The sequence below is a fragment of the Podarcis liolepis genome (genome assembly GCF_965112155.1).
Source record: "Podarcis liolepis genome assembly, chromosome: 2".
NCBI lineage: Eukaryota > Metazoa > Chordata > Lepidosauria > Squamata > Lacertidae > Podarcis > Podarcis liolepis.
In genome coordinates, this window is record NC_139555.1 from 11,396,411 (window position 1) to 11,417,097 (window position 20,687).

At 47.2% G+C, this 20,687-nt stretch overlaps 2 protein-coding genes and 1 long non-coding RNA gene across 4 annotated transcripts in view; 1 reads left to right on the plus strand and 2 right to left on the minus strand.

Annotated features, from left to right (window-relative positions):
• Positions 1 to 5,800, plus strand: part of LOC310700400 (unconventional myosin-Ia-like) — a 60,095-nt gene extending 54,295 nt beyond the window's left edge. Inside the window, exons 27-30 of the mRNA XM_083489917.1 lie at positions 466 to 618; positions 2,109 to 2,236; positions 3,356 to 3,964; positions 5,279 to 5,800. Of these exons, the coding sequence (XP_083346043.1) occupies positions 466 to 618; positions 2,109 to 2,236; positions 3,356 to 3,479 (405 nt within the window). The 3' untranslated portion in view covers positions 3,480 to 3,964; positions 5,279 to 5,800. The remainder of the gene's footprint in view (positions 1 to 465; positions 619 to 2,108; positions 2,237 to 3,355; positions 3,965 to 5,278) is intronic.
• LOC310700652 lies at positions 3,823 to 6,891 on the minus strand. The gene is made up of 3 exons (XR_014522663.1): positions 6,386 to 6,891; positions 5,273 to 6,064; positions 3,823 to 3,956 (listed from the first exon to the last, which is right to left on the minus strand). It is a non-coding gene; the product is annotated as an uncharacterized lncRNA (long non-coding RNA).
• Positions 6,892 to 8,749: 1,858 nt separating this feature from the next.
• LOC310700565 (retinol dehydrogenase 16-like) lies at positions 8,750 to 19,042 on the minus strand. Of its 2 annotated transcripts, none has more exons than XM_083490440.1 (5): positions 18,882 to 19,042; positions 12,785 to 13,115; positions 10,811 to 11,069; positions 9,279 to 9,442; positions 8,750 to 9,040 (listed from the first exon to the last, which is right to left on the minus strand). In XM_083490440.1, the coding sequence occupies exons 2-5, from the start codon at positions 13,095 to 13,097 to the stop codon at positions 8,823 to 8,825; spliced, it is 954 nt and encodes a 317-aa protein (XP_083346566.1). In that variant the 5' UTR covers positions 13,098 to 13,115; positions 18,882 to 19,042; the 3' UTR covers positions 8,750 to 8,822. The 2 variants fall into 2 exon arrangements, with proteins under 2 accessions (XP_083346566.1, XP_083346567.1); XM_083490441.1 differs by having other exon boundaries at positions 18,939 to 19,036.
• Between the last annotated feature and the right edge of the window lie 1,645 nt (positions 19,043 to 20,687).

Consider the following 20,687-nt stretch of genomic DNA (forward strand, 5'->3'; position numbering starts at 1 on the left):
CACGTAAAGCTGAAATAGGTTGTGGAACAGAGCATCCCACTTCCAACTTTCTCTTTCAGCTCTGTGTACTTCCTAAAGTAAGCACCCCACCACCTCAAGACCAAGGGCACTGAGTTTGGGGGAGGAGGCTCAGAGGCTTTGTGGATGCCAGAGAAGACCCCAAGGGTGCCAATGCGCCCACCAGTGACTCATTGGCAACTCCTGCCTGAAACTCACCCACCCACCCCTCAATATGTCAGCTATGTGAGCAAGATCCTCTGTTGACAGGGGCTTGGGATGAATGACAGGGGGGTGCTGGTGCTTTCATGGCCGGCCTGCACACAATGAGCTGACCAGTGTCGAAGCAGGATATGGTACTAGGTGAACGTTTGGCATGAATCAGCAGGGTTATTTTTCTTCTGTCCTTAAGAGCCTGCCATGAGGGATTCAAGGTGGCAATTTTCCTTCCTCCTCTCTCTGTTCCAGGCCTCTCCTCGAATCTTCCTTCTCACCAAGAGCCACATCATCCTGGCAGACCCCAAGGCTGCCCAGCCAAAAACAGTGATCACCCTGAGTGACATCAATGGTGTCTCCGTCAGCCGCTATGCAGATGGCTTCTTTGTTCTGCACATTAAAGAGGTACTGGGAAGGTGGTGGTGGCGGTGGCCTGACAGCTACCAAGACAATTTAATGGCCAGGAAGATCCTAGCAGCCAATTTGCTACTTCGTGACTCCCTCTGAAACCCCTGTGGCAGGGTTAGGCAATATGAAAATGCAAGATTTATTTTTTAAGGTGTTGACACCATCCTGCCAAAGCTGAATTGAAATGTCACACAAGTCTGGAAATGTGGGCTCTGAATGTGTAGTTTTCAAATGTAGCTTTTTCAAATCCCATTGAAGAACACTTTAATGAAAGGAAACTCTGCTGAGACACTTTTCAAACAGAGAATTCTTAGACTTTAGTCTTGTATCTGCACTTAACTGAGAGGAAACCACTGAGAACAGTGGAACTTTCTTCCGAGTTAACATGGATTGCCCTGTCTTTTAAACAGATTCATCCGTGAATTGCAGGGACCCCTTCTTCAGCCTGTTGCCCCCCCCAACCTCCACCTCTTCTTAGCAGGATTGTTTGCAGTGTCAGAGCCTGGTTTAAGAGAAAAGCAATCAGCAGCAGAAGGATTTGCCACCCCACTCCCACCCATCACCACCTGTCCTGAAATCACACCAGCAGCTTTATAGCCACCTGTCATTAGAAAGGTCTTCTGCAATCATATCTAACCTTCCTTTCCTCCATACTGGCCTAACTTGCAAGGATCAAGATTGGAAAACAGTTCATCCCATAAAAATCCCTAGCTCCTATCCCATCTTCCCTTTTAGCTAAGATTGCTGGGTTTTCCAAGACCACTTGGGGGAATAAGCCACTCCCTGTATACAAAAAGAACCAAAAGTCCCAGTTATCAAGCACCGCAGATGACCAAAGGAAATGCAAGTTGAGTGTGGGCAGACTTCCTTGGCCAATGTCCTGCGGATGGGCTTGTTTTCCATTCCCTTGACAGTAAGTAGCTATTATGGAGGCAGAGGCATATGATGGGCTAGTTCAGTAGTTCTGAATTTTTTTGCAGTGGCAAAACCCAGTAGCAGGGCAGGGCAGGATTGTTGACCAGGCTTTCCAATGTCACTGCAAAGGGGAGGGGCAAGGCAGTGGGGAGCGTTGTGCCCACACCACACCAGTCTCACTGCTGCCTTGCTCTTCTTACTCTTGGTAACCAGCACAACACTGCTCTGCCTGCGCCACCTGCTAGCTGCTACTGATTTAACTCTTGGAAAGTGCAATGAGGGAAGGAAGGACGACAATTGCTTGAGTGGGGCACTTAATCTCTATGGCTTCAGCGCAGTGGAAATCACAATTTGTGTATGCTTATCCGTTATTGCAACACTTCCCCGCCAGAACCTTGTGGACTTCTTCACAGAACCCCAGGGTTCTGCAGAGCTATTTTAGAAATGCTGGGCTGGCTTATAAGGTGGCCAGTGGTTAGGTAACATAACGGAAGCAAGTGCTAAAGCTTGTAAGCTAGAGTAAAGACTAGGATGGTGCCTCCATAAGGTTTCAATGTCTCTTCCTTTTGCAGACCTCCACAGCGGGTACCAAAGGGGACTTTCTGCTTATAAGTGACCACTTGATCGAACTAGTCACCCGGCTCCACCAGACCGTGCTGGAAGCTACAAAGCAAAAACTGAAGCTCCAAGTGGCTGATGAGTAAGACAAGAGAGTTAGCAGTAGGCGGAAAGGGGAGGGGGAGATTTGGACCAAGCACTGGTGCTCTTGTTTAGGAGTTTGTCCAAAGCATCATAAGGACATAGGAAGCTGCCTTATCCCGAATCAGACCATTAGTCAATCTAGTTCAGTACTGTCTACATTGACTGATAGCAGCTTTCCAGGGTTTCATGCAGGGGACATTCCCAACTTTCTCAGGAGGTGCTGGGAACTGAATGCTCTGCCTCCGAGCTATGGCCCTTCTGCAAATTCATCTTCCTTTTCCAGAGAGAACCACCATGTTATTTGACAGGCTGTGAGGGATTATTCTTTTTCTGCAGAGGGGAATAGGAAGAATGCTGAAAGACTGTGCTGATCCACAGAAACACAGATCTACCGATGGATTTAACTGGCATCTGTGCTGGCGATATACCAAAACCAAAGGCAGAGAAAATATATATCTATTTGGTAGTGGTGAAACCATCTCCATCTTCATTTATAACTTTCCTTCCAGGAAGGTCAGAGACTATTTTTTTAAAATGAAAGCTCAGAGCCTGCTCCCTCTTCCCGTACAGGCCTTAGCTCTGGAGTGAGTGCTCCAGTTGTACCCCTGATAATGTGGCCTTGTTTCTACCAAATGATCCTACTTCTACCAGAGAATCCTGGGAACTGTAGTTTGTTAAGGGTGCTGGAAATCAAACCATTGTGAGGGGCAAACTACAGTTCCCAATATCCTTTGCAGGGAGTCACATGCTTAAATGTATCGTCTGATAGCTGTGGCTGATGGGACTTGTAGTACAAACCTCAAGGACTTGTTCATGCAAGTTGCTGCAATGTTTTTCTCCGTTAATTTTTTTTTATATATAAATGTATTTATAAATTTGTTTAAAACCACATAACTCCAAATACAGTGGCTAAGGTTCCACTGTGATTTTTCTGCAACACTTCTGTTTTCAAACTGGTTTAACCTTGCTGCAATGTCTTCGGATTTCCTCCTTTCTTAGCCATTTCTGTTTAGTTTGGTTTGGTGTCTGAAAGCCTAGTGAACAAGCTCAAGTGCTACTGCTAAGTTGGAGTGAGCAGGTGTATCTTTTAACATGAGATTCCTTTGCTCATCTACAGGTTCCTGGTGAAGTTCAAGCAAAGCAGCATCACTGTCAAGGTGGTAGAGACAGCTGAGAAGCAGGGGGCAGCGCCCATCTGCAGAAAGAAAGGCAGCCATCGAATGGAGGTGTTAGTCCACTGAGGAGAATCTGGACAGAAGGATACTGCCTGTCCAGAGGGAACTACAATGGACTCCTGGGGGCCTTTGGAAGTGGGAATTTGTGACGGAAGATTTGGCTCACTGGCAGCTTCAATATTCTTGGTCTCTCACATCCCACCTCAGGGGCAGCTATCTGAAAGCTTTCAATAATCAATAACACATGCCAGTTTCCCCATTTGGCATAGGTGCCAATGACAAATGGTCCCTGTGCTACAACTGACCTCTTCAGAAATGGCCACTCCTCCTCTCTTCTTTAGAAGCCTTACCTCTTATTTAACTGGAGAACATAGGGTGAGCACCAGGAAAACACACCAGTGAAATGAAATGCTGTTTTCCCCTAATTCAAAGCCTCTTTACTTAGGCCCTGGGCTAGAGGGAAACCTGTGGCCCTCCAGATGTTGATAACAGGGAGCTGCAGTCTGGCAACATCTGGGGAGCATCAGGTTCCCAGCACATGACCTACAGCAGTGTTTCCCAACCTTTTTTGGGCAAAGGCACACTTGTTTCATGAAAAAAATCTCGCGGCACACCACCATTAGAAAATGTTTAAAAAATTAACTCTGTGCCTATATTGACTATATATAAAGTAACTCTCTTTAATAGGAATCAAATAAACACAAAGAAAGTATTTTATAATTACTTTATTATGAAATAGTAAGTTGCAGAATTTATTCAGCACGCAGAAAATGGCCTTTTGGGGGGTGAATGTGGATGAAGCAGGAAGAGAACTTAAAAAAAAGGCATGCATGAAATCTAGCCCCAAACACACACACGCACACTTTCCCCAAAGTGGTTGATGACGCAGGATATTTCCACATGCTTCTAAAATGCACATTAAATAAAATGAGAGAGAGAAGTGCACGTATTCACCTGCCAGCCTCGGAGCTGTGGAATGCAGCGACATGAAGCAATCTGTGTCCTTCCAGGCGCCAGCTCAGGCCTGCCGTGCTGTTTCGTTCCCCCGGCGTCGCTGCCTTCATCCAGCCGGATGCCTCTCCTGCCCAAGGGATGTGTCAGCAGCCACCCGGCGTGGGGTAGAGGCAGGACGGCCCCACTTCCTGCTGCCCACAAGGCTTTGGGGTGAGAAACGCGGAGGGGCAGGAGAGTGGAGGTTGCCTTAATTGGAAAAAGCAGGGAGGTAGGCTGGTGTGCCGTGGGAGGGAGGCGGGCGAGTCGGGCGGCGAGCACATGCGGGGCGGCGAGCGAGCTCCCTCCCACATCCCATCGCCGCTCGCTTCGGCCAGCCTACTGGGCTGTCGCAGGCGGAAGGCCTGCGCATGCGAGAGGTTTTCGCGCCTTCCTCCAGTAGGCCGGCCGAAGCGAGCGGCGATGGGATGTGGGAGCTCGCTCGCTCGCCGCCCCGCGTGTGCTCGCCGCCGCCGCCCCGCCTCTCGCCGCCCGCCTCGCCCGCCTCCCTCCCACGGAGGGAGGCTGGTGTGCCGTGGGAGGGAGGCGGGCGAGTCGGGCGGCGAGCACACGCGGGGCGGCGAGCGAGCTCCCTCCCACATCCCATCGCCGCTCGCTTCGGCCGGCCTACTGGGCTGTCGCAGGCGGAAGGCCTGCGCATGCACGAGGTTTTCGCGCCTTCCTCCAGTAGGCCGGCCGAAGCGAGCGGCGATGGGATGTGCGAGGGAGCTCGCTCGCCGCCCCACGTGTGCTCGCCGCCACCGCCCCGCCTCTCGCCGCCCGACTCGCCCGCCTCCCTCCCACGGCACACCAGTCAACGTCTCGCGGCACACTAGTGTGCCGCGGAACACCGTTTGGGAAACACTGACCTACAGAATCTTGGAATGCTTTTAAAAACAGCAACCTCAAATCTGTTTTCTTAAAGGTGTGGCCAGAAGCTTCTCTTGGAGTGAGTTTGAACAGCTCTCTGAAACTCCTTTCTACACACTGTGTTTCATCAGACCAAATGTCATCCTTCAAAATACCTCTGCGCTTCTGATTTATTATTAGTAACAGAAAGTAATCACAGCCAATGAAGTACATAGCTTTTTTAAAATCTCCACCACCATCTTGAATTCATCCCAAGTGAGCAGTTTTTTGAATCCCCAACCTGGAATTATACTAGATGTGCTTTTGTTTTGCTAATAGACCCTGAAGATCAGCTTCAAGAATCTAGACAGTAAAGACCCAGAAGAACATTAAACAAGCTTTCAGGGTTAAATGTGTCCAATAGCTCAACCCTAAGCATTTGTAGGTTTGTCGCCAAACCTTGCACAGAAGCTGCCAGAGCATGTGCAGGTAGCTGCAATATTCCCCCCTTAAATAAAGTTATGTATTTTAAATCTTCTAACTCCAAACAGCTAAATTTACATTGTGTTCTATTATTTATTCTGCAACATTTCAATTGTAACATTGATTTAAAGCAGCTGCAACATTTTGGAGTTTCCTTTTCCAATCATCATCAACAAGAACATCATTTTGATTCGATCCAAAGTGAACTGCTGTTTGAATGCCCTCACCAGCCTGGGAATTATATACCTTAGTGCAGTTTCCCATTGTGCCCTTGTGCTGCTTGATTCATACTTTTGCTTTGATTGGATGAAACTGGATGGGGATTGGAGCTATATACAGTGGTGCCCCGCAAGCCGAACGCCTCGCAAGACGGAAAACTCGCTAGAGTTTTGGAGGTGCTTCGCAAAACGAATTTCCTATGGGCTTGCTTCGCAAGACGACAATGTCTTACGAGTTTCTGCTGGTTTTGTCCTTCCCCCCCTTTTTCTAAGCCGCTAAGCCGCTTATCAGCTGATCCGATCAGCAGATAAGCCGCTAAAAGCCGCTAATAGCGCTAATCCGCTAATCCATCAATGGGCTTGCTTCGCAAGACGAAAAGACCGCTAGACGAAGAGAATCACAGAACGGATTCCTTTCGTCTTGCGAGGCACCACTGTACGTTAAAGGGAAGATAATTTGAGCAATTAACGATAAAAGACAAACTTTTTCCTGCAGTTCAGCCTCCTCTTCACCATTCTCAGCTGTTGCCAGGTCTGCTGAACAGTACAAGGGCAGGGAAAGTTTTGAATCTTTCCTCCGCATCTCACGGGTCTGAGGGAAACTTGCCTCCTATATGAGCATAGGAAAAAGCTTAATAGCAGTAAGTGGTCAAGCACCATGGGACTTGCAGATTTAACAGCTGAGGAAGGTTACCCAGACAGGAGGAAATAAAGACTTGGAGACAAATGTCTTCCTGGCCTGCAAAGAGACTGCTGCAGGAATAGGCCCCAAATCCTTCAGCTGAACCATATTTTGGCCCTCTGCAGCCTTTCCTTGCCTGTCTTCTAGTGATACAAGAGCAGGCCTCAAACTTTTCAGTTTGCGCCATGTCTTCCTGGCTACATGAAACGTCAGTCTTCTTCTGTCAGGTGCCAGTGGGCAAGTAGGTCACTGCTCCTGGATCCTAATTTTTTCAAAAAAAATAATTAATTAATTAATCAATCAATTATTAGAATTTATATACAGTGGTACCTCAGGTTACATACGCTTCAGGTTACACACTCTGCTAACCCAGAAATAGTGCTTCAGGTTAAGAACTTTGCTTCAGGATGAGAACAGAAATCGTGCTCCGGCGGCGCAGCGGCAGCAGGAGGCCCCATTAGCTAAAGTGGTGCTTCAGGTTAAGAACGGACCTCTGGAACGAATTAAGTACTTAACCCGAGGTACCACTGTACTGCCCTATACCCAGGGGTCTCAGGGCGGTTCACAGAATAAAATCAAGATACAAAACCACAAAATACCTAATAAAAACAGTAATCCAGTACCTAAAGGTGTATAATAAAGGCGTATAATGATCCTCTTAGCGCCTCTGGGTAGTACCTGCAATAAGGCTCTGAATGCGTGTTAGGCCAAGAACATACGATAAGGGGCCTCACTCCCTGGTTCCTAACCAAGCCATGTTTTAGATGCTACATACTTGATACTCATACTACCTACTTGATACTCATTTCAACTGGGAGTTTCATTTGTGGTTGTGATTGCTTAATAATAATAATAATAATTTATTTACACCCCGCCCATCTGGCTGAGTTTCCCCAGACACTCTGGGCGGCTCCCAATCAAGTGTTAAGAACAGTACAGCAGTAAATATTAAAAACTTCCTTGAACAGCTTTCAGATGTCTTAAGAAAAACCCTTAGTGGATTGCACTCTCAATTGCAAAATATGTGCTCTTGTGGGAGAGAGAGGGAAGGGAAGGTTTAAAACTGTCCTTGTAAGCCCCCTCGTGCGGTTCTGCTGACTGGGGAACAGTTGAGAGAGGTGAAAGGGAACTGAATTGCATAAGAGCTTGATATTTATCTGTACTGTACTTCCCTTTCCTGCTGTTTGACTGATCCATGGACCAGTATGTTGTAGGCCACATAAGGTTAGGCAATGGGCAACAATTAGCCCAAGGACTGTAAACTGCAGACTCAGGCAAGGAAAGGCATGCTAATTACAGACTATGCATACTGACAAGATAATCTTCCTATTGCTCAATGTACACAATGCAGTCAGCCTTTGCAGATTTCCCCACAGCCTGTTGGAGTTAAATATCTATATCCAGAATTGTGCACAAGCACATTGTCCATGAGGCCTGGTGAATGTGCACAATGACCAGTTGTAATGCGCGTTAACTACTCACAAGTGTGTGTGAACGCATGATGTGAAGCTGGAATCACACTGTGGAGGACAGACGCAGCGTGACCGCCATTTAAGCATGGTTAAATTCCTTGCCTTAAAAGAACCAGTCAATAAGCTACAAATGTAGAAATGGTTTCAATAGGAAGCTTGCACCAAATGATTTTAGACAGAACAGCAGATTGAGAGCTCCTCCAACAACCCATTGATTCACTATTCATCCTGTTCTGCTTTTTTTGTGGGGTGTTTACACATCACCTTATTGGTCATTTGTCATCCCACATTCATCAGTGCATTTCGCTGTTGCTTTTCAACCCACTCTCTCAAGCTACAAAGACTTAAAAAGGGACATTTGCCAGGGGCCTTAAAGCTAGATAAATTGTTTGACTTGGCCCAAGGGTAGGTTTTCTTGAGAGACAGAGCCCAGGATACTACCACCACACCTGTACCTGTTAGAAGAGATGGGGAGAGGAAACAGACAATGGCTAAGGAAGCACTAGAATGGACGGTCCAGCCCCGCCCCCCCCTGCTAACTGGAAAAGGAAACTAGGTGTCACCTGGCTTTGGATATAGTTCAGAAACAAGGCTTCAATGCAGCAAGAGAAGGAGACATCTCTCAAACAATAATAAAAGGCGTCTATTAAACATTTTTATTTTTTACTGAAAAAGAGGGTCTACTTTCCAGCCCCTCCCACACTTAACAATCACTCTAAAAGCTCTGTGCTGGTTTGGGGTAAGAGCGGGTCATTATCCAGTGTGGCAGCCATGTTGGCATGTAGCTCATAGGGATAAAAAACAGCTTGGCATCCCAGCCGGCTGAATAGCGAGTACGGGGGTACACAGATGTCAGAGCGTGCTCCATGCAGTCGGTAACCAGAGAGAGGTTGGGATTGCAGTCTTTTTGCATCTTAATGGTTGAATCAAGCACTATTGGAACAAGAGGAAGAGGCCAGAAGCTGGTCAGTCACCTTTGAATACCATTAGTGTGGACTAATTCCATCACAACCCTATGCTTACACCACCCCCCTCCTCCGGAATACAAATTGCCCAGTTCACGCCATACACCCACAGTTAAGCTATCAAATACAGATTAGCACATCTAGAAGCCTTTGCACTAATTTGTTAAGCAGAATCAAATTCAAGACAACAGGAAGGTAGTACTCACTATGATTTAAGTAAGGCTCCCCATATGCTTTCTTGGTCTCTTCTGGGACCTGCTTCCAGAGGCTATTGAAGTTGTCTGACAATATCTTCTCATTTGTGATAGCCGTTCGAAAGTAGCCTGGTTCTATTATACAGACCTTTACTCCAAAGGCATCAAGCTCGAGCCTGGAGAAGGGAAAAGGGAAGGAATAGTTGCCTTCTGTACCAGTAGCCCATGGGATAGAGATGTGAAGGGGATGACTGAGGTCCGGACACTGAGGTCCAGCACCGAGGGCCTTCTGGCAGTTCCCTCACTGCGAGAAGCCAAGTTACAGGGAACCAGGCAGAGGGCCTTCTCGGTAGTGGCACCCACCCTGTGGAACGCCCTCCCACCAGATGTCAAAGAGAACAACTACCAGACTTTTAGATGACATCTGAAGGCCGCCCTGTTTAGGCAAGCTTTTAATGTTTGATGCATTACTGTATTCTAATATTGTGTTGGAAGCCGCCCAGAGTGGCTGGGGAAACCCAGCCAGACGGGCGGGGTATAAATAAATAATAATAATAATAATAATAATAATAATAATAATAATAATAATAATAATTATTATTATTATTATTATTATTATTATAACATGATATATAGGAAAGCCCTTTTAGATCAGACAAATGGTCCATCTGGTCCTGCACTCTGTTTTCCCAACAGTGGCCAGTGAATTTCATCTGAGGACAGCACACAGCAACTCCTGTCACTAGTTTGGCAGATACGCTGATGACCCCTTTTGACAGTTCTTTTGGTTACACACCGATCACTCTGGGAGAACGGAACTCACTATTGAAATATAGGACGATTAAGAAAACAACTACTTTAGAAGGTAAAGGAGAGGGCTATTGACAAGATCATAGGAGAAGTGGCCTTATTCTGAATGAGATTATTGCTCCATCTAACTTAATATTGTCTGTGCTGACTGGTAGCAGCATGCCAAGGGGAAGGAGTGCTCAAATGCATGCATGCCTGGTTCACAACAGTAGTTGCATGTGCCCACAGGTCAAAAAAGATTGGAGGGGCTTCTTTAAATCCTCCCTGACTTGTCCTCACCAGACTCTCCCATCAGACCTGGGAGAGCTTTGCAAAAGCCTGCTTTTCACACATGCCAGAGGCCTTAGAAAGTGGTGACCAGGAATCAAGCCAAAACTGCAGACTGGCTAGCAAGCCAAGACTGTAGGCCCTGTTTCTGCCCCAGAGCGAGGCTCATTTGTATGTTGTCTTATTAAGGCCAATATATGATAATCTGAAGGCAACCATTGTGAAAACAGGCTAGCTTGCTCCTCTGCAAGTACCAGATCCGTTGAGTTCCACAAACACTGAGTGATGGAAGCTGAATTCTGCAAACATCATATGTCAGTTCCGGTTTTTGGTTTTTTAGAAAACATTTTCTGGCACAGGCTGGTTTGCACAATGTCACCCCCCCCCCCAAGCAGAAAATGTCTCCTTGGACTGACAAGGAGTTGCAGCCAATGCTACGAGAAAAGACATCAACCTGCAGCAGTTACCTGAGGCTGTCAGAGAAAGCCTCCACTCCGTATTTCGATGGACAGTAGCCACCACCGAACAAGGATATCCTCCCCATTACGCTGGCAACATTGACAATCCTCCCTTTGGCTCTTCTTATCAAAGGTAACATGTGTATGGTTACATCAACCACACCAAGCAAGTTTATGTCTATGATCTTCTTGAAGTCCTCCTTGGTCAGCCATTCATTGGGGGCAGTTGGGACTGAAATGCCAGCATTGTTCACCAATCCCCAAAGGCCTGAGGAGAAAAAAAAACCAGGAGATCAGGTAACAGAACAGAGCCCCATCCAGACAGACACACCTCCTGAGCACCTTCTCTTACTCTCTGCAAAGCACAACCTGACCAATACAGACTCTGAATACAAAGCACAGATGGGTTCGTCCACACCATACATTTAAAAGCACACGTAAAACACAGAGAATTGTGGGAACTGTAGTTCCCCTGCACAACTCACAGCACCCTTAGCAAACTGTAGCGCCCAGGATTCTTTGGGGGAAATCCATGGATTTCAAATGTACGGTGTAGGTGTCACCCTGAAGAGAATCCACTGTCTCCATGGGTGCCGCCGTACTGGTGACTCCAGGTTTATAGTAGGACTGAGAAGATGAAGCTTCAAACCACTAGGGTCACCGGATAGTCTAGTTATCGTCTCTCAACCTAAACCACAGCTGGTGACCCTCCGGCCTGCTTGCCTAATAAACCCTGTACCATACTGACCCGCAAGGCCCTTTTACCAAAGCCCCACCCACCCAACATCATGTAACACATCACCACACAGAGCCAGTGTGGTGTAGTGGTTAAGAGCGGTAGTCACGTAATCTGGGTAACCGGGTTCGCGTCTCCGCTCCTCCACATGCAGCTGCTGGGTGACCTTGGGCCAGTCACGCTTCTGTGAAGTCTCTCAGCCCCACTCACCTCACAGAGTGTTTGTTGTGGGGGAGGAAGGGAAAGGAGAATGTTAGCCGCTTTGAGACTCCTGAAGGGGAGTGAAAGGCGGGATATCAAATCCAAACTCCTCTTCTTCTTCTTTCTGACAGAAAGGCATCACGCTTCAAAGGAAGGATCAGGTCTACCCACCAAGAAAACATCCTAGCCATCCTTTCCAGGCCCAGCTTTAATTAAAGCTGGGATTGCAGAGGATGACTCTCCATTTGAAACTGCAGCTGCAAAAGGAGAATCTTAAGCTGCTTTCTCTGCCCAAAGCAGTGTTTGAATTCAGCACTGAGTTCATCCATTCATTTTAGTAACATATATACTGCTTAATATAATGAAATCTCTATAAACGGTTCACTCAGTTTAGAAATCACAAGCAAAATGTCAGTACATGGTATCAAAATAAAATAAGAATCCAGTAAAACGTTGAGCAAAACTTTAAAACAGAAATACTGAAATTATGTCTGTGGGCTGTTAGAATGCTACAAAGAAAATACATAGTGAGCCATGTTCAAACCCTAAACAATGATTAATCTAAACTACTGGCCATTGAAACAAGCCAGCTTCCCCACCCATGGTTTGAACATGGGCTCATTTCAAACAAATCATAGTTAAGATTGCCTCTGACCTACACACCTGAGATTAATTTCCAACAAGTTTTTTTCCCTTTTGAGGTGAGGGGACCAGTGTACCCAGCTTGGGGAGGGTCCCAAGGGATAGTTAGAGAAGGCTGGAAGGCCAACTATCACATTGCTCAACAAGTCACATATCACATAAGGCACATCTATCACATTGCTCAACAAGTGCAGACTGCCAGGTGTGTGGCATTATAGATAAGAGAGATGGACCTGGACCTGGAAGAGTGAGGTTAAACAACAACAACAGAGACCCTGGTCAGGCAGGCAAATCTTGGGCCACAGTCACCATCTCCCAGCCTAATCCACCCCGCAAGGATGACAACACTTTCCAGAAAGAACACCAAATTATGCTGCTGCAGATTCAGAGCGCCTTGCCCTAACCTTTGTCTCCCACAATGCCTTTTGCCCATTTTGCTGCTCGGGCCACGCTTTCCGTTTGGGTCACGTCCAAGAGGGTGGTCTGCAGCCGTTCTGATGTGGCTTCTTTCAGCTTTTCTGCCCCCGGCTGCGTGAGGCAAGCTGCCAGGACACGGATTCCCCGAGCATCCAGTTTCCTGGCCAACAAGTTTCCAAACCCGGAATCACAGCCAGTGATGAAAACATACTTCTCCGTCAGGTTGCCCAAGATTTGCTGCTCACGGTACCGTCGGAACAGGAAATAAAGACCCAGCAGAGCCGCCACATAGAGCCACATGGCCAAAGACTGCTGCAGCTGGAAAAGAAGAAGGTGGTTTATCAAATATTGGCTTATTGTAGGCAGTGGTGGTAGTAGGAGAAACATAGGAAGCCACTTATACTGAGTCAGACCACTGGGTCCATCTAGCACAGTATTGTCTGCACTGACTGGCAGAGGCTTTCCAGAATTTTGGACAGGCTTCATTTCCCAGCCCTATATGAAGATGCTGGGGTTCCAGCCTGGGGCTTTCTGATGCAAAATGGTTTACCACTGCTCTGTGGCTCTTCCTCATCTCTCAAATTGCTGGCGTAGGAGACAGAGCAGAACCCTCAGGCTGAATCTCCCCCCTGCCCTGAACTCGCTAGGGCTGGGCGATATATCAATATATCATCCAAAACTTGTTTGAAGCTATCATGCTATCGGTTTCATAATTTTTGACCTGGCAATATATTGTGAATCATGATGTGTGTGAGAGAGATATGCAAAACTCACAATGCAGGAAAAACCGTGAAGCCAGCCAATGCCTCTACATAGGTCCTTATTTCAGACACTGTGAGGTTTCAGCATATAGTCATACCTTGGTTTTCGAACAGAATGCGTTCCGGGAGTCCGTTTGAGTTCCGGAACTGTTCGAAGCGGCTTCCGATAGGCTGCAGGAGCATCCTGCAGCCAATCGGAAGCTGCGCCGGACGTTTGGCTTCCGAAAATCCCTTGAAAACTGGAACACTCACTTCCGGTTTTCGATCATTCGGGAGCCAAAATGTACGAGTTCCAAGGTACAACTGTAGTACTGTATTGCACTTAATAGTACACAATCAGGGCTTTTTTTTCTAGAAAAGAAGGGGGAGCATATAGCCAAAGTTGTTTTTAGGGGAGGACCTTTTTAAAAAAAATTTTAAAAAAGGTTCTCTTCTTCACCCATTTGTCCCACCGGTGCAGTAAAAATACAATCTGCTGACCCTAAACGGCCTCGGTCCTTTATACCTGAAGGAGCATCTCCATCCCCATCGTTCAGCCTGAGATCCAGCGCCGAGGGCCTTCTGGCGGTTCCCTCACTGCGAGAAGTGAGGTTACAGGGAACCAGACAGAGGGCCTTCTTGGTAGTGGCGCCCACCCTGTGGAACGCCCTCCCTTCATATGTGAAGGAAATAAGCAGCTATCCTATCTTTAAAAGACATCTGAAGGCAGCCCTGTTTAGGGAAGTTTTTAATATTTAACACTGTACTGTTTTTAACATTTGACTGGGAGCCGCCCAGAGTGGCTGGGGAAGCTGAGCCAGATGGGCGGGGTATAAATAATAAATTATTATTATTAATTATTATTATTATTATGCTGCCAACCTCCGCCTCGTTGCCCCAATTGCCGTGCCACCCGCTTCATCCACCACATAGCCATTAGCGCTGTGCCAGGGAATGGCACTGCAACGCTACAGAGGTGCCGGAACTCAGTTCTGGTGAGTTCCGGCTGAAAGAAAGCCCCGCTCGCAATACAGTGGTACCTGGAGTTACATATGCTTCAGGTTACATACGCTTCAGGTTACAGACTCCGCTAACCCAGAAATAGTACCTCAGGTTAAGAACTTTGCTTCAGCATGAGAACAGAAATCGTGCTCCGGCGGCGCGTGGACAGCAGGAGGCCCCACTAGCTAAAGTGGTGCTTTAGGTTAAGAACAGCTTCAGGTTAAGAACGGACCTCTGGAACGAATTAAGTACGTAACCAGAGGTACCACTGTACTTGGGTGTTGCCCTGACATATCTGTCTGTGCTAATCTTGTGTAACCCTCCCCTTTTGTGACATGTTAGTGATGTAACAATGATGTATTGATGATGCTGTGCAAACTGTAATCTGGGATATGATGGCAAAGTTTTAAAAGTGAATGTCGCCCCATGCTCAGGGTTCTTACTGCTGTTTGAACCTGTTGCGCAACAATAAAGGATCTAAGTCTAATGATTGCTGTTTTGCTCCAAATTACCTGGCTGGAATTTTCTTCTTTTACTGACCGCGTGGACCCGCGGGGGACTTGTACCCCGGCGAGCTGGGCTCTTGAGTAGTCTCTCAACCCGGAATTTTCTTTCTTTCTTTCTTTAAGTACTTAACCCGAGGTACTACTTTATTTAGCTGGTGAGATATGCTATCGCCTAGCCCTAGAATTTGCTAGGTAAAATTTGGTCAGCCACTTTCATCATCTGATATGCTAACACATACTATTTACAGGTTTTTTGTAAGGATTTCAAAATGTTAACTACTGTTGCATTGATTTCCCACCTTTCTTGCAAGGAGATCAAGGCAGCGTAACTGGTTCTTCTCCTCTCCTGCATGATTTTAATCTCACAATGACTTTAAGAGGTTGAGGTACAATTGATTGGCCCAAGGCCACTTTAAAGCTATGTCGCAAAGTCAGTAATTGAACCCAGATCGCCCTCAGCCCTGCTCTGACAAGTCTGACTACTTCATTATGCCAGCTCAAAAGCTTTGTTTGCCTGTTACTGGCCAAGCAGAGCAAGGGCTGCTGTTTCAAAGACACCATTCTCCATTTGAAATGCAAAGCAACAGCTATGCCAAAGCACTTTCCCCCAATTAGGTCAGGGATAGTACTGTGAGCTAGTTCAAGAATGCTAGTTCAAATATTTACCAGTGGCAACCAAATAGCATGTCTTTCCATCTCATAATGAAACACTATTTTTCGTAGTAACCACCACTCCTTGCTCCTTGAAATTTCTGTCCACTACACCATGTGATCCTATATATCTCTACTGAGACGCAAGTCTCATTAAGCTTACTGTCTCTCAGGGTGCTTCCAGATTGTAGCTACCGGTATTTTGTGAATGGATTGCTTCCGGACAACCTGTTTATTGAGCATTCGTCCTCATTTGTTTGCAGGGAGGTGAAGTGACACCAGCTGTTTCTTGAGAGTTCATTCAGATTGAGAAGGTCCTACATGTCTCACAAGGGACACGGGTGGCGCTGTGGGTTAAACTACAGAGCTTAGGACTTGCCAATCAGAAGGTTGGTGCTTCAAATCCCCGTGACGGGATGAGCTCCTGTTGCTCGGTCCCTGCTCCTGCCCACCCAGCAGTTTGAAAGCACGTCAAAGTGCAAGTAGATAAATAGGTACCGCTCTGGGGGGAAGGTAAACGGCGTTTCCGTGCGCTGCTCTAGTTCACCAGAAGCGGCTTAGTCATGCTGGCCACATGACCCGGAAGCTGTACGCCGGCTCCCTCAGCCAATAAAGCGAGATGAGCGCCGCAACCCCAGAGTGGGCCACAACTGGACCTAATGGTCAGGGGTCCCTTTATCTTTATATGTCTCACATCGGCAGTGGGTGCACCCTCTTTTTACTTTGCACCCTCCTTGCTTGCTTCTCTGCTGTGGCCAGGAAGAGGGACCCAACTGGTTGCCATGCTGGCTAGTGGCGCAATCCCACTGCCCTTCACTGGGAGCCAGTCCCAGCTCCTGCTGGCTGAAGCTGTCCCTGGCAATCTCAACCTATTCGAGTTTCCTCCTCCTAGCAAATCCTCTTTCCTTGAACCCTAGCCTCCCCATTTCATTTCATCTTATTTGGGGCCTTTTATATTCTCGTCCTGTCCATCTCCCTCTCTGCGCTTGTGTAAAACATGCTTTTCTCAACAGCATTCTAGGACTACCCTGTAGTGCAGAGAACAGTGAAATTTTTGGCACCTTGCAACACAATCCTATCCATATCTACTCAGGCATACCGTATTTTTCGCTCTATAACATGCACCCGACCATAACACGCACGTAGTTTTTAGAGGAGGAAAATCCGTAGGCATGCCACCCGTAGGCATTCCCTCCATAACACGCACAGACATTTCCCCTTACCTTTTAGGAGGAAAAAAGTGAGTGTTATGGTGCAAAAAATACGGTAAGTCCTATTCCTTGAGAATAAGCCCTATTGCGCCCAGTGAATCGTGCCTAGGGCTCCATTGTCAAATGGGTATCTTGCACTTTTGCACCTACAGTCATACCTCAGATTGAAGTTGATTCAGGTTGAGCGCTTTCAGGTTGCGCTCCGTGGTGACCTGGAAGTAACGGAACATGTTACTTCTGGGTTTCACAGCTCATACATGTGCAGACGGTCAAAATGACGTCACGTGCATGCGTGGAAGCGGCGAGTCATAACCTGTGCAGGCACAGACGCGCAGTCATGGCTTGCATTCGCTTGAGGATGCGAACAGGGCTCCACTGTACTTGGAAGATGAGTCACTTAAAGGCCATTTCTAGGGTGGCATGGTTGGAAGGAAGAGCGCTTCAGGAAAAGGGTTTGGGGGCAGGTGGAGGGCCAGGGAAACCAGTCAGGCAATCCCCACGTCCTCTCTGCCCACTGGCATGGACAGATGAGAGGCACACACACAAAAAGTTTCAGCTGGTAAAGTGTACACACCTTCAGATCTTAATTTCTCTCATTAGGTTGTTGTGAAGGTAAAACAAATACAATTATTCTGAAAGGAGGCCTCTTGTGGTGTAGTGAAGTGAAACTGTTTTCCCAGCTCCCTCCGTCCCCCAGAGATGTTTCTGTTAGTGTACAACCTTGCCTAGAAACGAATTGGGCGTGGCTTTGGACTCCAATCTGTGTGAAGCTGGTTCCAGAAGCAATGCCTCAGACAGTGGTCATTTGTAATAAAATACTGGATATGTATGCGTTTACAGTAGGTAAAGGTAAAGGTACCCCTGACCATTAGGTCCAGTTGCGGACGACTCTGGGGTTGCGGCGCTCATCTCGCTTTATAGGCTGAGGGAGCAGGTGTTTGTCCGCAGACAGCTTCTGGGTCATGTGGCCAGCATGACTAAACCGCTTCTGGCGAACCAGAGTAGTGCACAAAAACGCCGTTTGCCTTCCCGCCGGAGCGGTACCTATTTATCTACTTGCACTTTGACGTGCTTTCGAACTGCTAGGTTGGCAGGAGCAGGGACCAAGCAACGGGAGCTCACCCCGTTGTGGGGATTCGAACCACTGACCTTCCGATCAGCATGCCCTAGGCTCTGTGGTTTAGACCACAGTGCCACCCAGTATTAAACGGGTGAAAAACCCAGCAAACACAGAAAGTATAAACGTCTTTGTAAACACACCCTTGACCTATACGACTGACTAGCAGATTAGATTTCACAAGGTCCATAGTTCAGCAACAAGCACAGGGCTACTGCACCCATAAAAACACCTGAAAGCCACTTTAGGATGTGTGTAAGATGTGTTTAAAGCACATTTAAAGCACATTAGGATGTGTTTAAAGCACATTCTCCCCACCCACACAAAAAAAATTGTACCCTGTAGTTCACCTGGCACAGAGTTGCCATTCCCAGGAAGCAGTGATTTTCAAACTTGGGTCTCCAGCTGTTTTGGGACTACTATTCCCATCATCCCTGAGCACTGGTCATGCTAGCTAGGGATGATGGGAGTTGTAGTCCAAAAAAGGAGACCCAAGTTTGGAAAGCACTGCCAAGAACCCTTAGCAAAACTGCAGTAACTCTTTGGGGGGGGGAGCATGAGCTTTAAAGGTCTAATGTGTACACAGCCCGAACAGCAGAGCTGAAACCCTTCGGCTGCGAACTCGCGAACCTTGCAAGCAAGCCCAGTGTGAACTCAGTTCAGGGGCGAGCAGATGCCAATCGCGGCAGCAACGGTTTCGAGGTCGGCCCGAGCAACTTCCCAGCGAATTGACGGCCTCGCCGATTCACCGTCTTGCACTTGTCTGCTCTCGAGACTTTGGGGGTCCACTGCGCTCTACCTCCTCCCTGCCCCTCTAACCCTTTTGCAAACTCCACCGCCACGTTGCAAACAAGTACCTTGGAGCGCTTCCCGAAAAGCAGCTGAAACAGCTCGCGGCAACTCGCAGCCCTTACCCGCTGTTTCTCCGCTGCGCACTTGTAGAAATCCGGGACTCTTTGCAGTCAAAACGGATTTATGGGGAGGCAAGCGCAGCCAAGGCCCGCCCATTTCTAGCCCGGGGAGAAAAACACAAGAGAGGGAGGAGAGTGGGAAGGGGTTTTGTAAATTTAACGCTGGAGTCAGCCTGGCTGCAATGGGTGCAGTTTCGTTTGAGTAAACGTGCGTGAGGTCATCGTGCCGTTAAGATAAGTGGGGAGGGATTTCCGCCAAAACAAACACGGAGGCCGTAACATATGTGAGTGAAACTGTTGCGGCTTTTGTGGCTGATCTCATGTTGCTAAGCAAAGCATGTGCCAAAGAATGCTCCAGCTACCGCACAGTTGCACTCATTTCACACGCTAGCAAGGTTATGCTTAAAATTCTACAAGGAAGGCTCAAGTAGTACGTGGACCGAGAACTTCCAGAAGTGCAAGCTGGCTTTCGAAGGGGCAGAGGAACCAGAGACCAAATTGCAAACATGCGCTGGATTATGGAGAAAGCTAGAGAGTTTCAGAAAGACATCTACTTCTGCTTCATTGACTATGCAAAAGCCTTTGACTGTGTCGACCACAGCAAACTATGGCAAGTTCTTAAAGAAATGGGAGTGCCTGATCACCTCATCTGTCTCCTGAGAAATCTCTATGTGGGTCAAGAAGCTACAGTTAGAACTGGATATGGAACAACTGATTAGTTCAAAACTGGGAAAGGAGTATGACAAGGCTGTATATTGTCTCCCTGCTTATTTAACTTATATGCAGAATTCATCACGCGAAAGGCTGGACTGGATGAATCCCAAGCCGGAATTAAGATTGCCAGAAGAAATATCAACAACCTCAGATATGCAGATGACGCAACCTTGATGGCAGAAAGTGAGGAGGAATTAAAGAACCTTTTAATGAGGGTGAAAGAGGAGAGCGCAAAATATGGTCTGAAGCTCAACATCAAAAAAACAAAGATCATGGCCACTGGGCCCATCACCTCCTGGCAAATAGAAGGGGAAGAAATGGAAGCAAAGAGAGATTTCACTTTTTTGGGCTCCATGATCACTGCAGATGGTGACAACAGCCTTGAAATTTAAAGAAGCCTGCTTCTTGGGAGAAAAGCAATGACAAACCTAGACAGCATCTTAAAAAGTAGAGACATCACCTTGCCAACAAAGGTCCGTATTGTTAAAGCTATGGTTTTCCCAGTAGTGATGTATGGAAGTGAGAGCTGGACCATAAAGAATGCTGATCGCTAAAGAATTGATGCTTTTGAATTATGGTGCTGGAGGAGACTCTTGAGAGTCCCATGGACTGCAAGAAGATCAAATCTATCCATTCTGAAGGAAATCAACCCTGAGTGCTCACTGGAAGGACAGATCCTGAAGCTGAGGCTCTAATACCACTTCATGAGAAGAGAAGACTCCCTGGAAAAGACCCTGATGTTCGGAAAGATGGAGGGCACAAGGAGAAGGGGATGACAGAGGACGAGATGGTTGGACAGTGTTCTTGAAGCTACCAGCATGAGTATGACCAAACTGCGGGAGGCAGTGGAAGACAGAAGTGCCTGGCGTGCTCTGGTCCATGGAGTCACGAAGTGTTGGACACAACTAGACGACTAAACAACAACAACAACAAGCAAAACATGCAGTTAGAAAATGCTGCATTTTGATGCTTACACTGTTGGGCAACTGCTGCAAGATCACGAGCTCACATTTGAAAGGCACTCAGAATTTGCAAAAC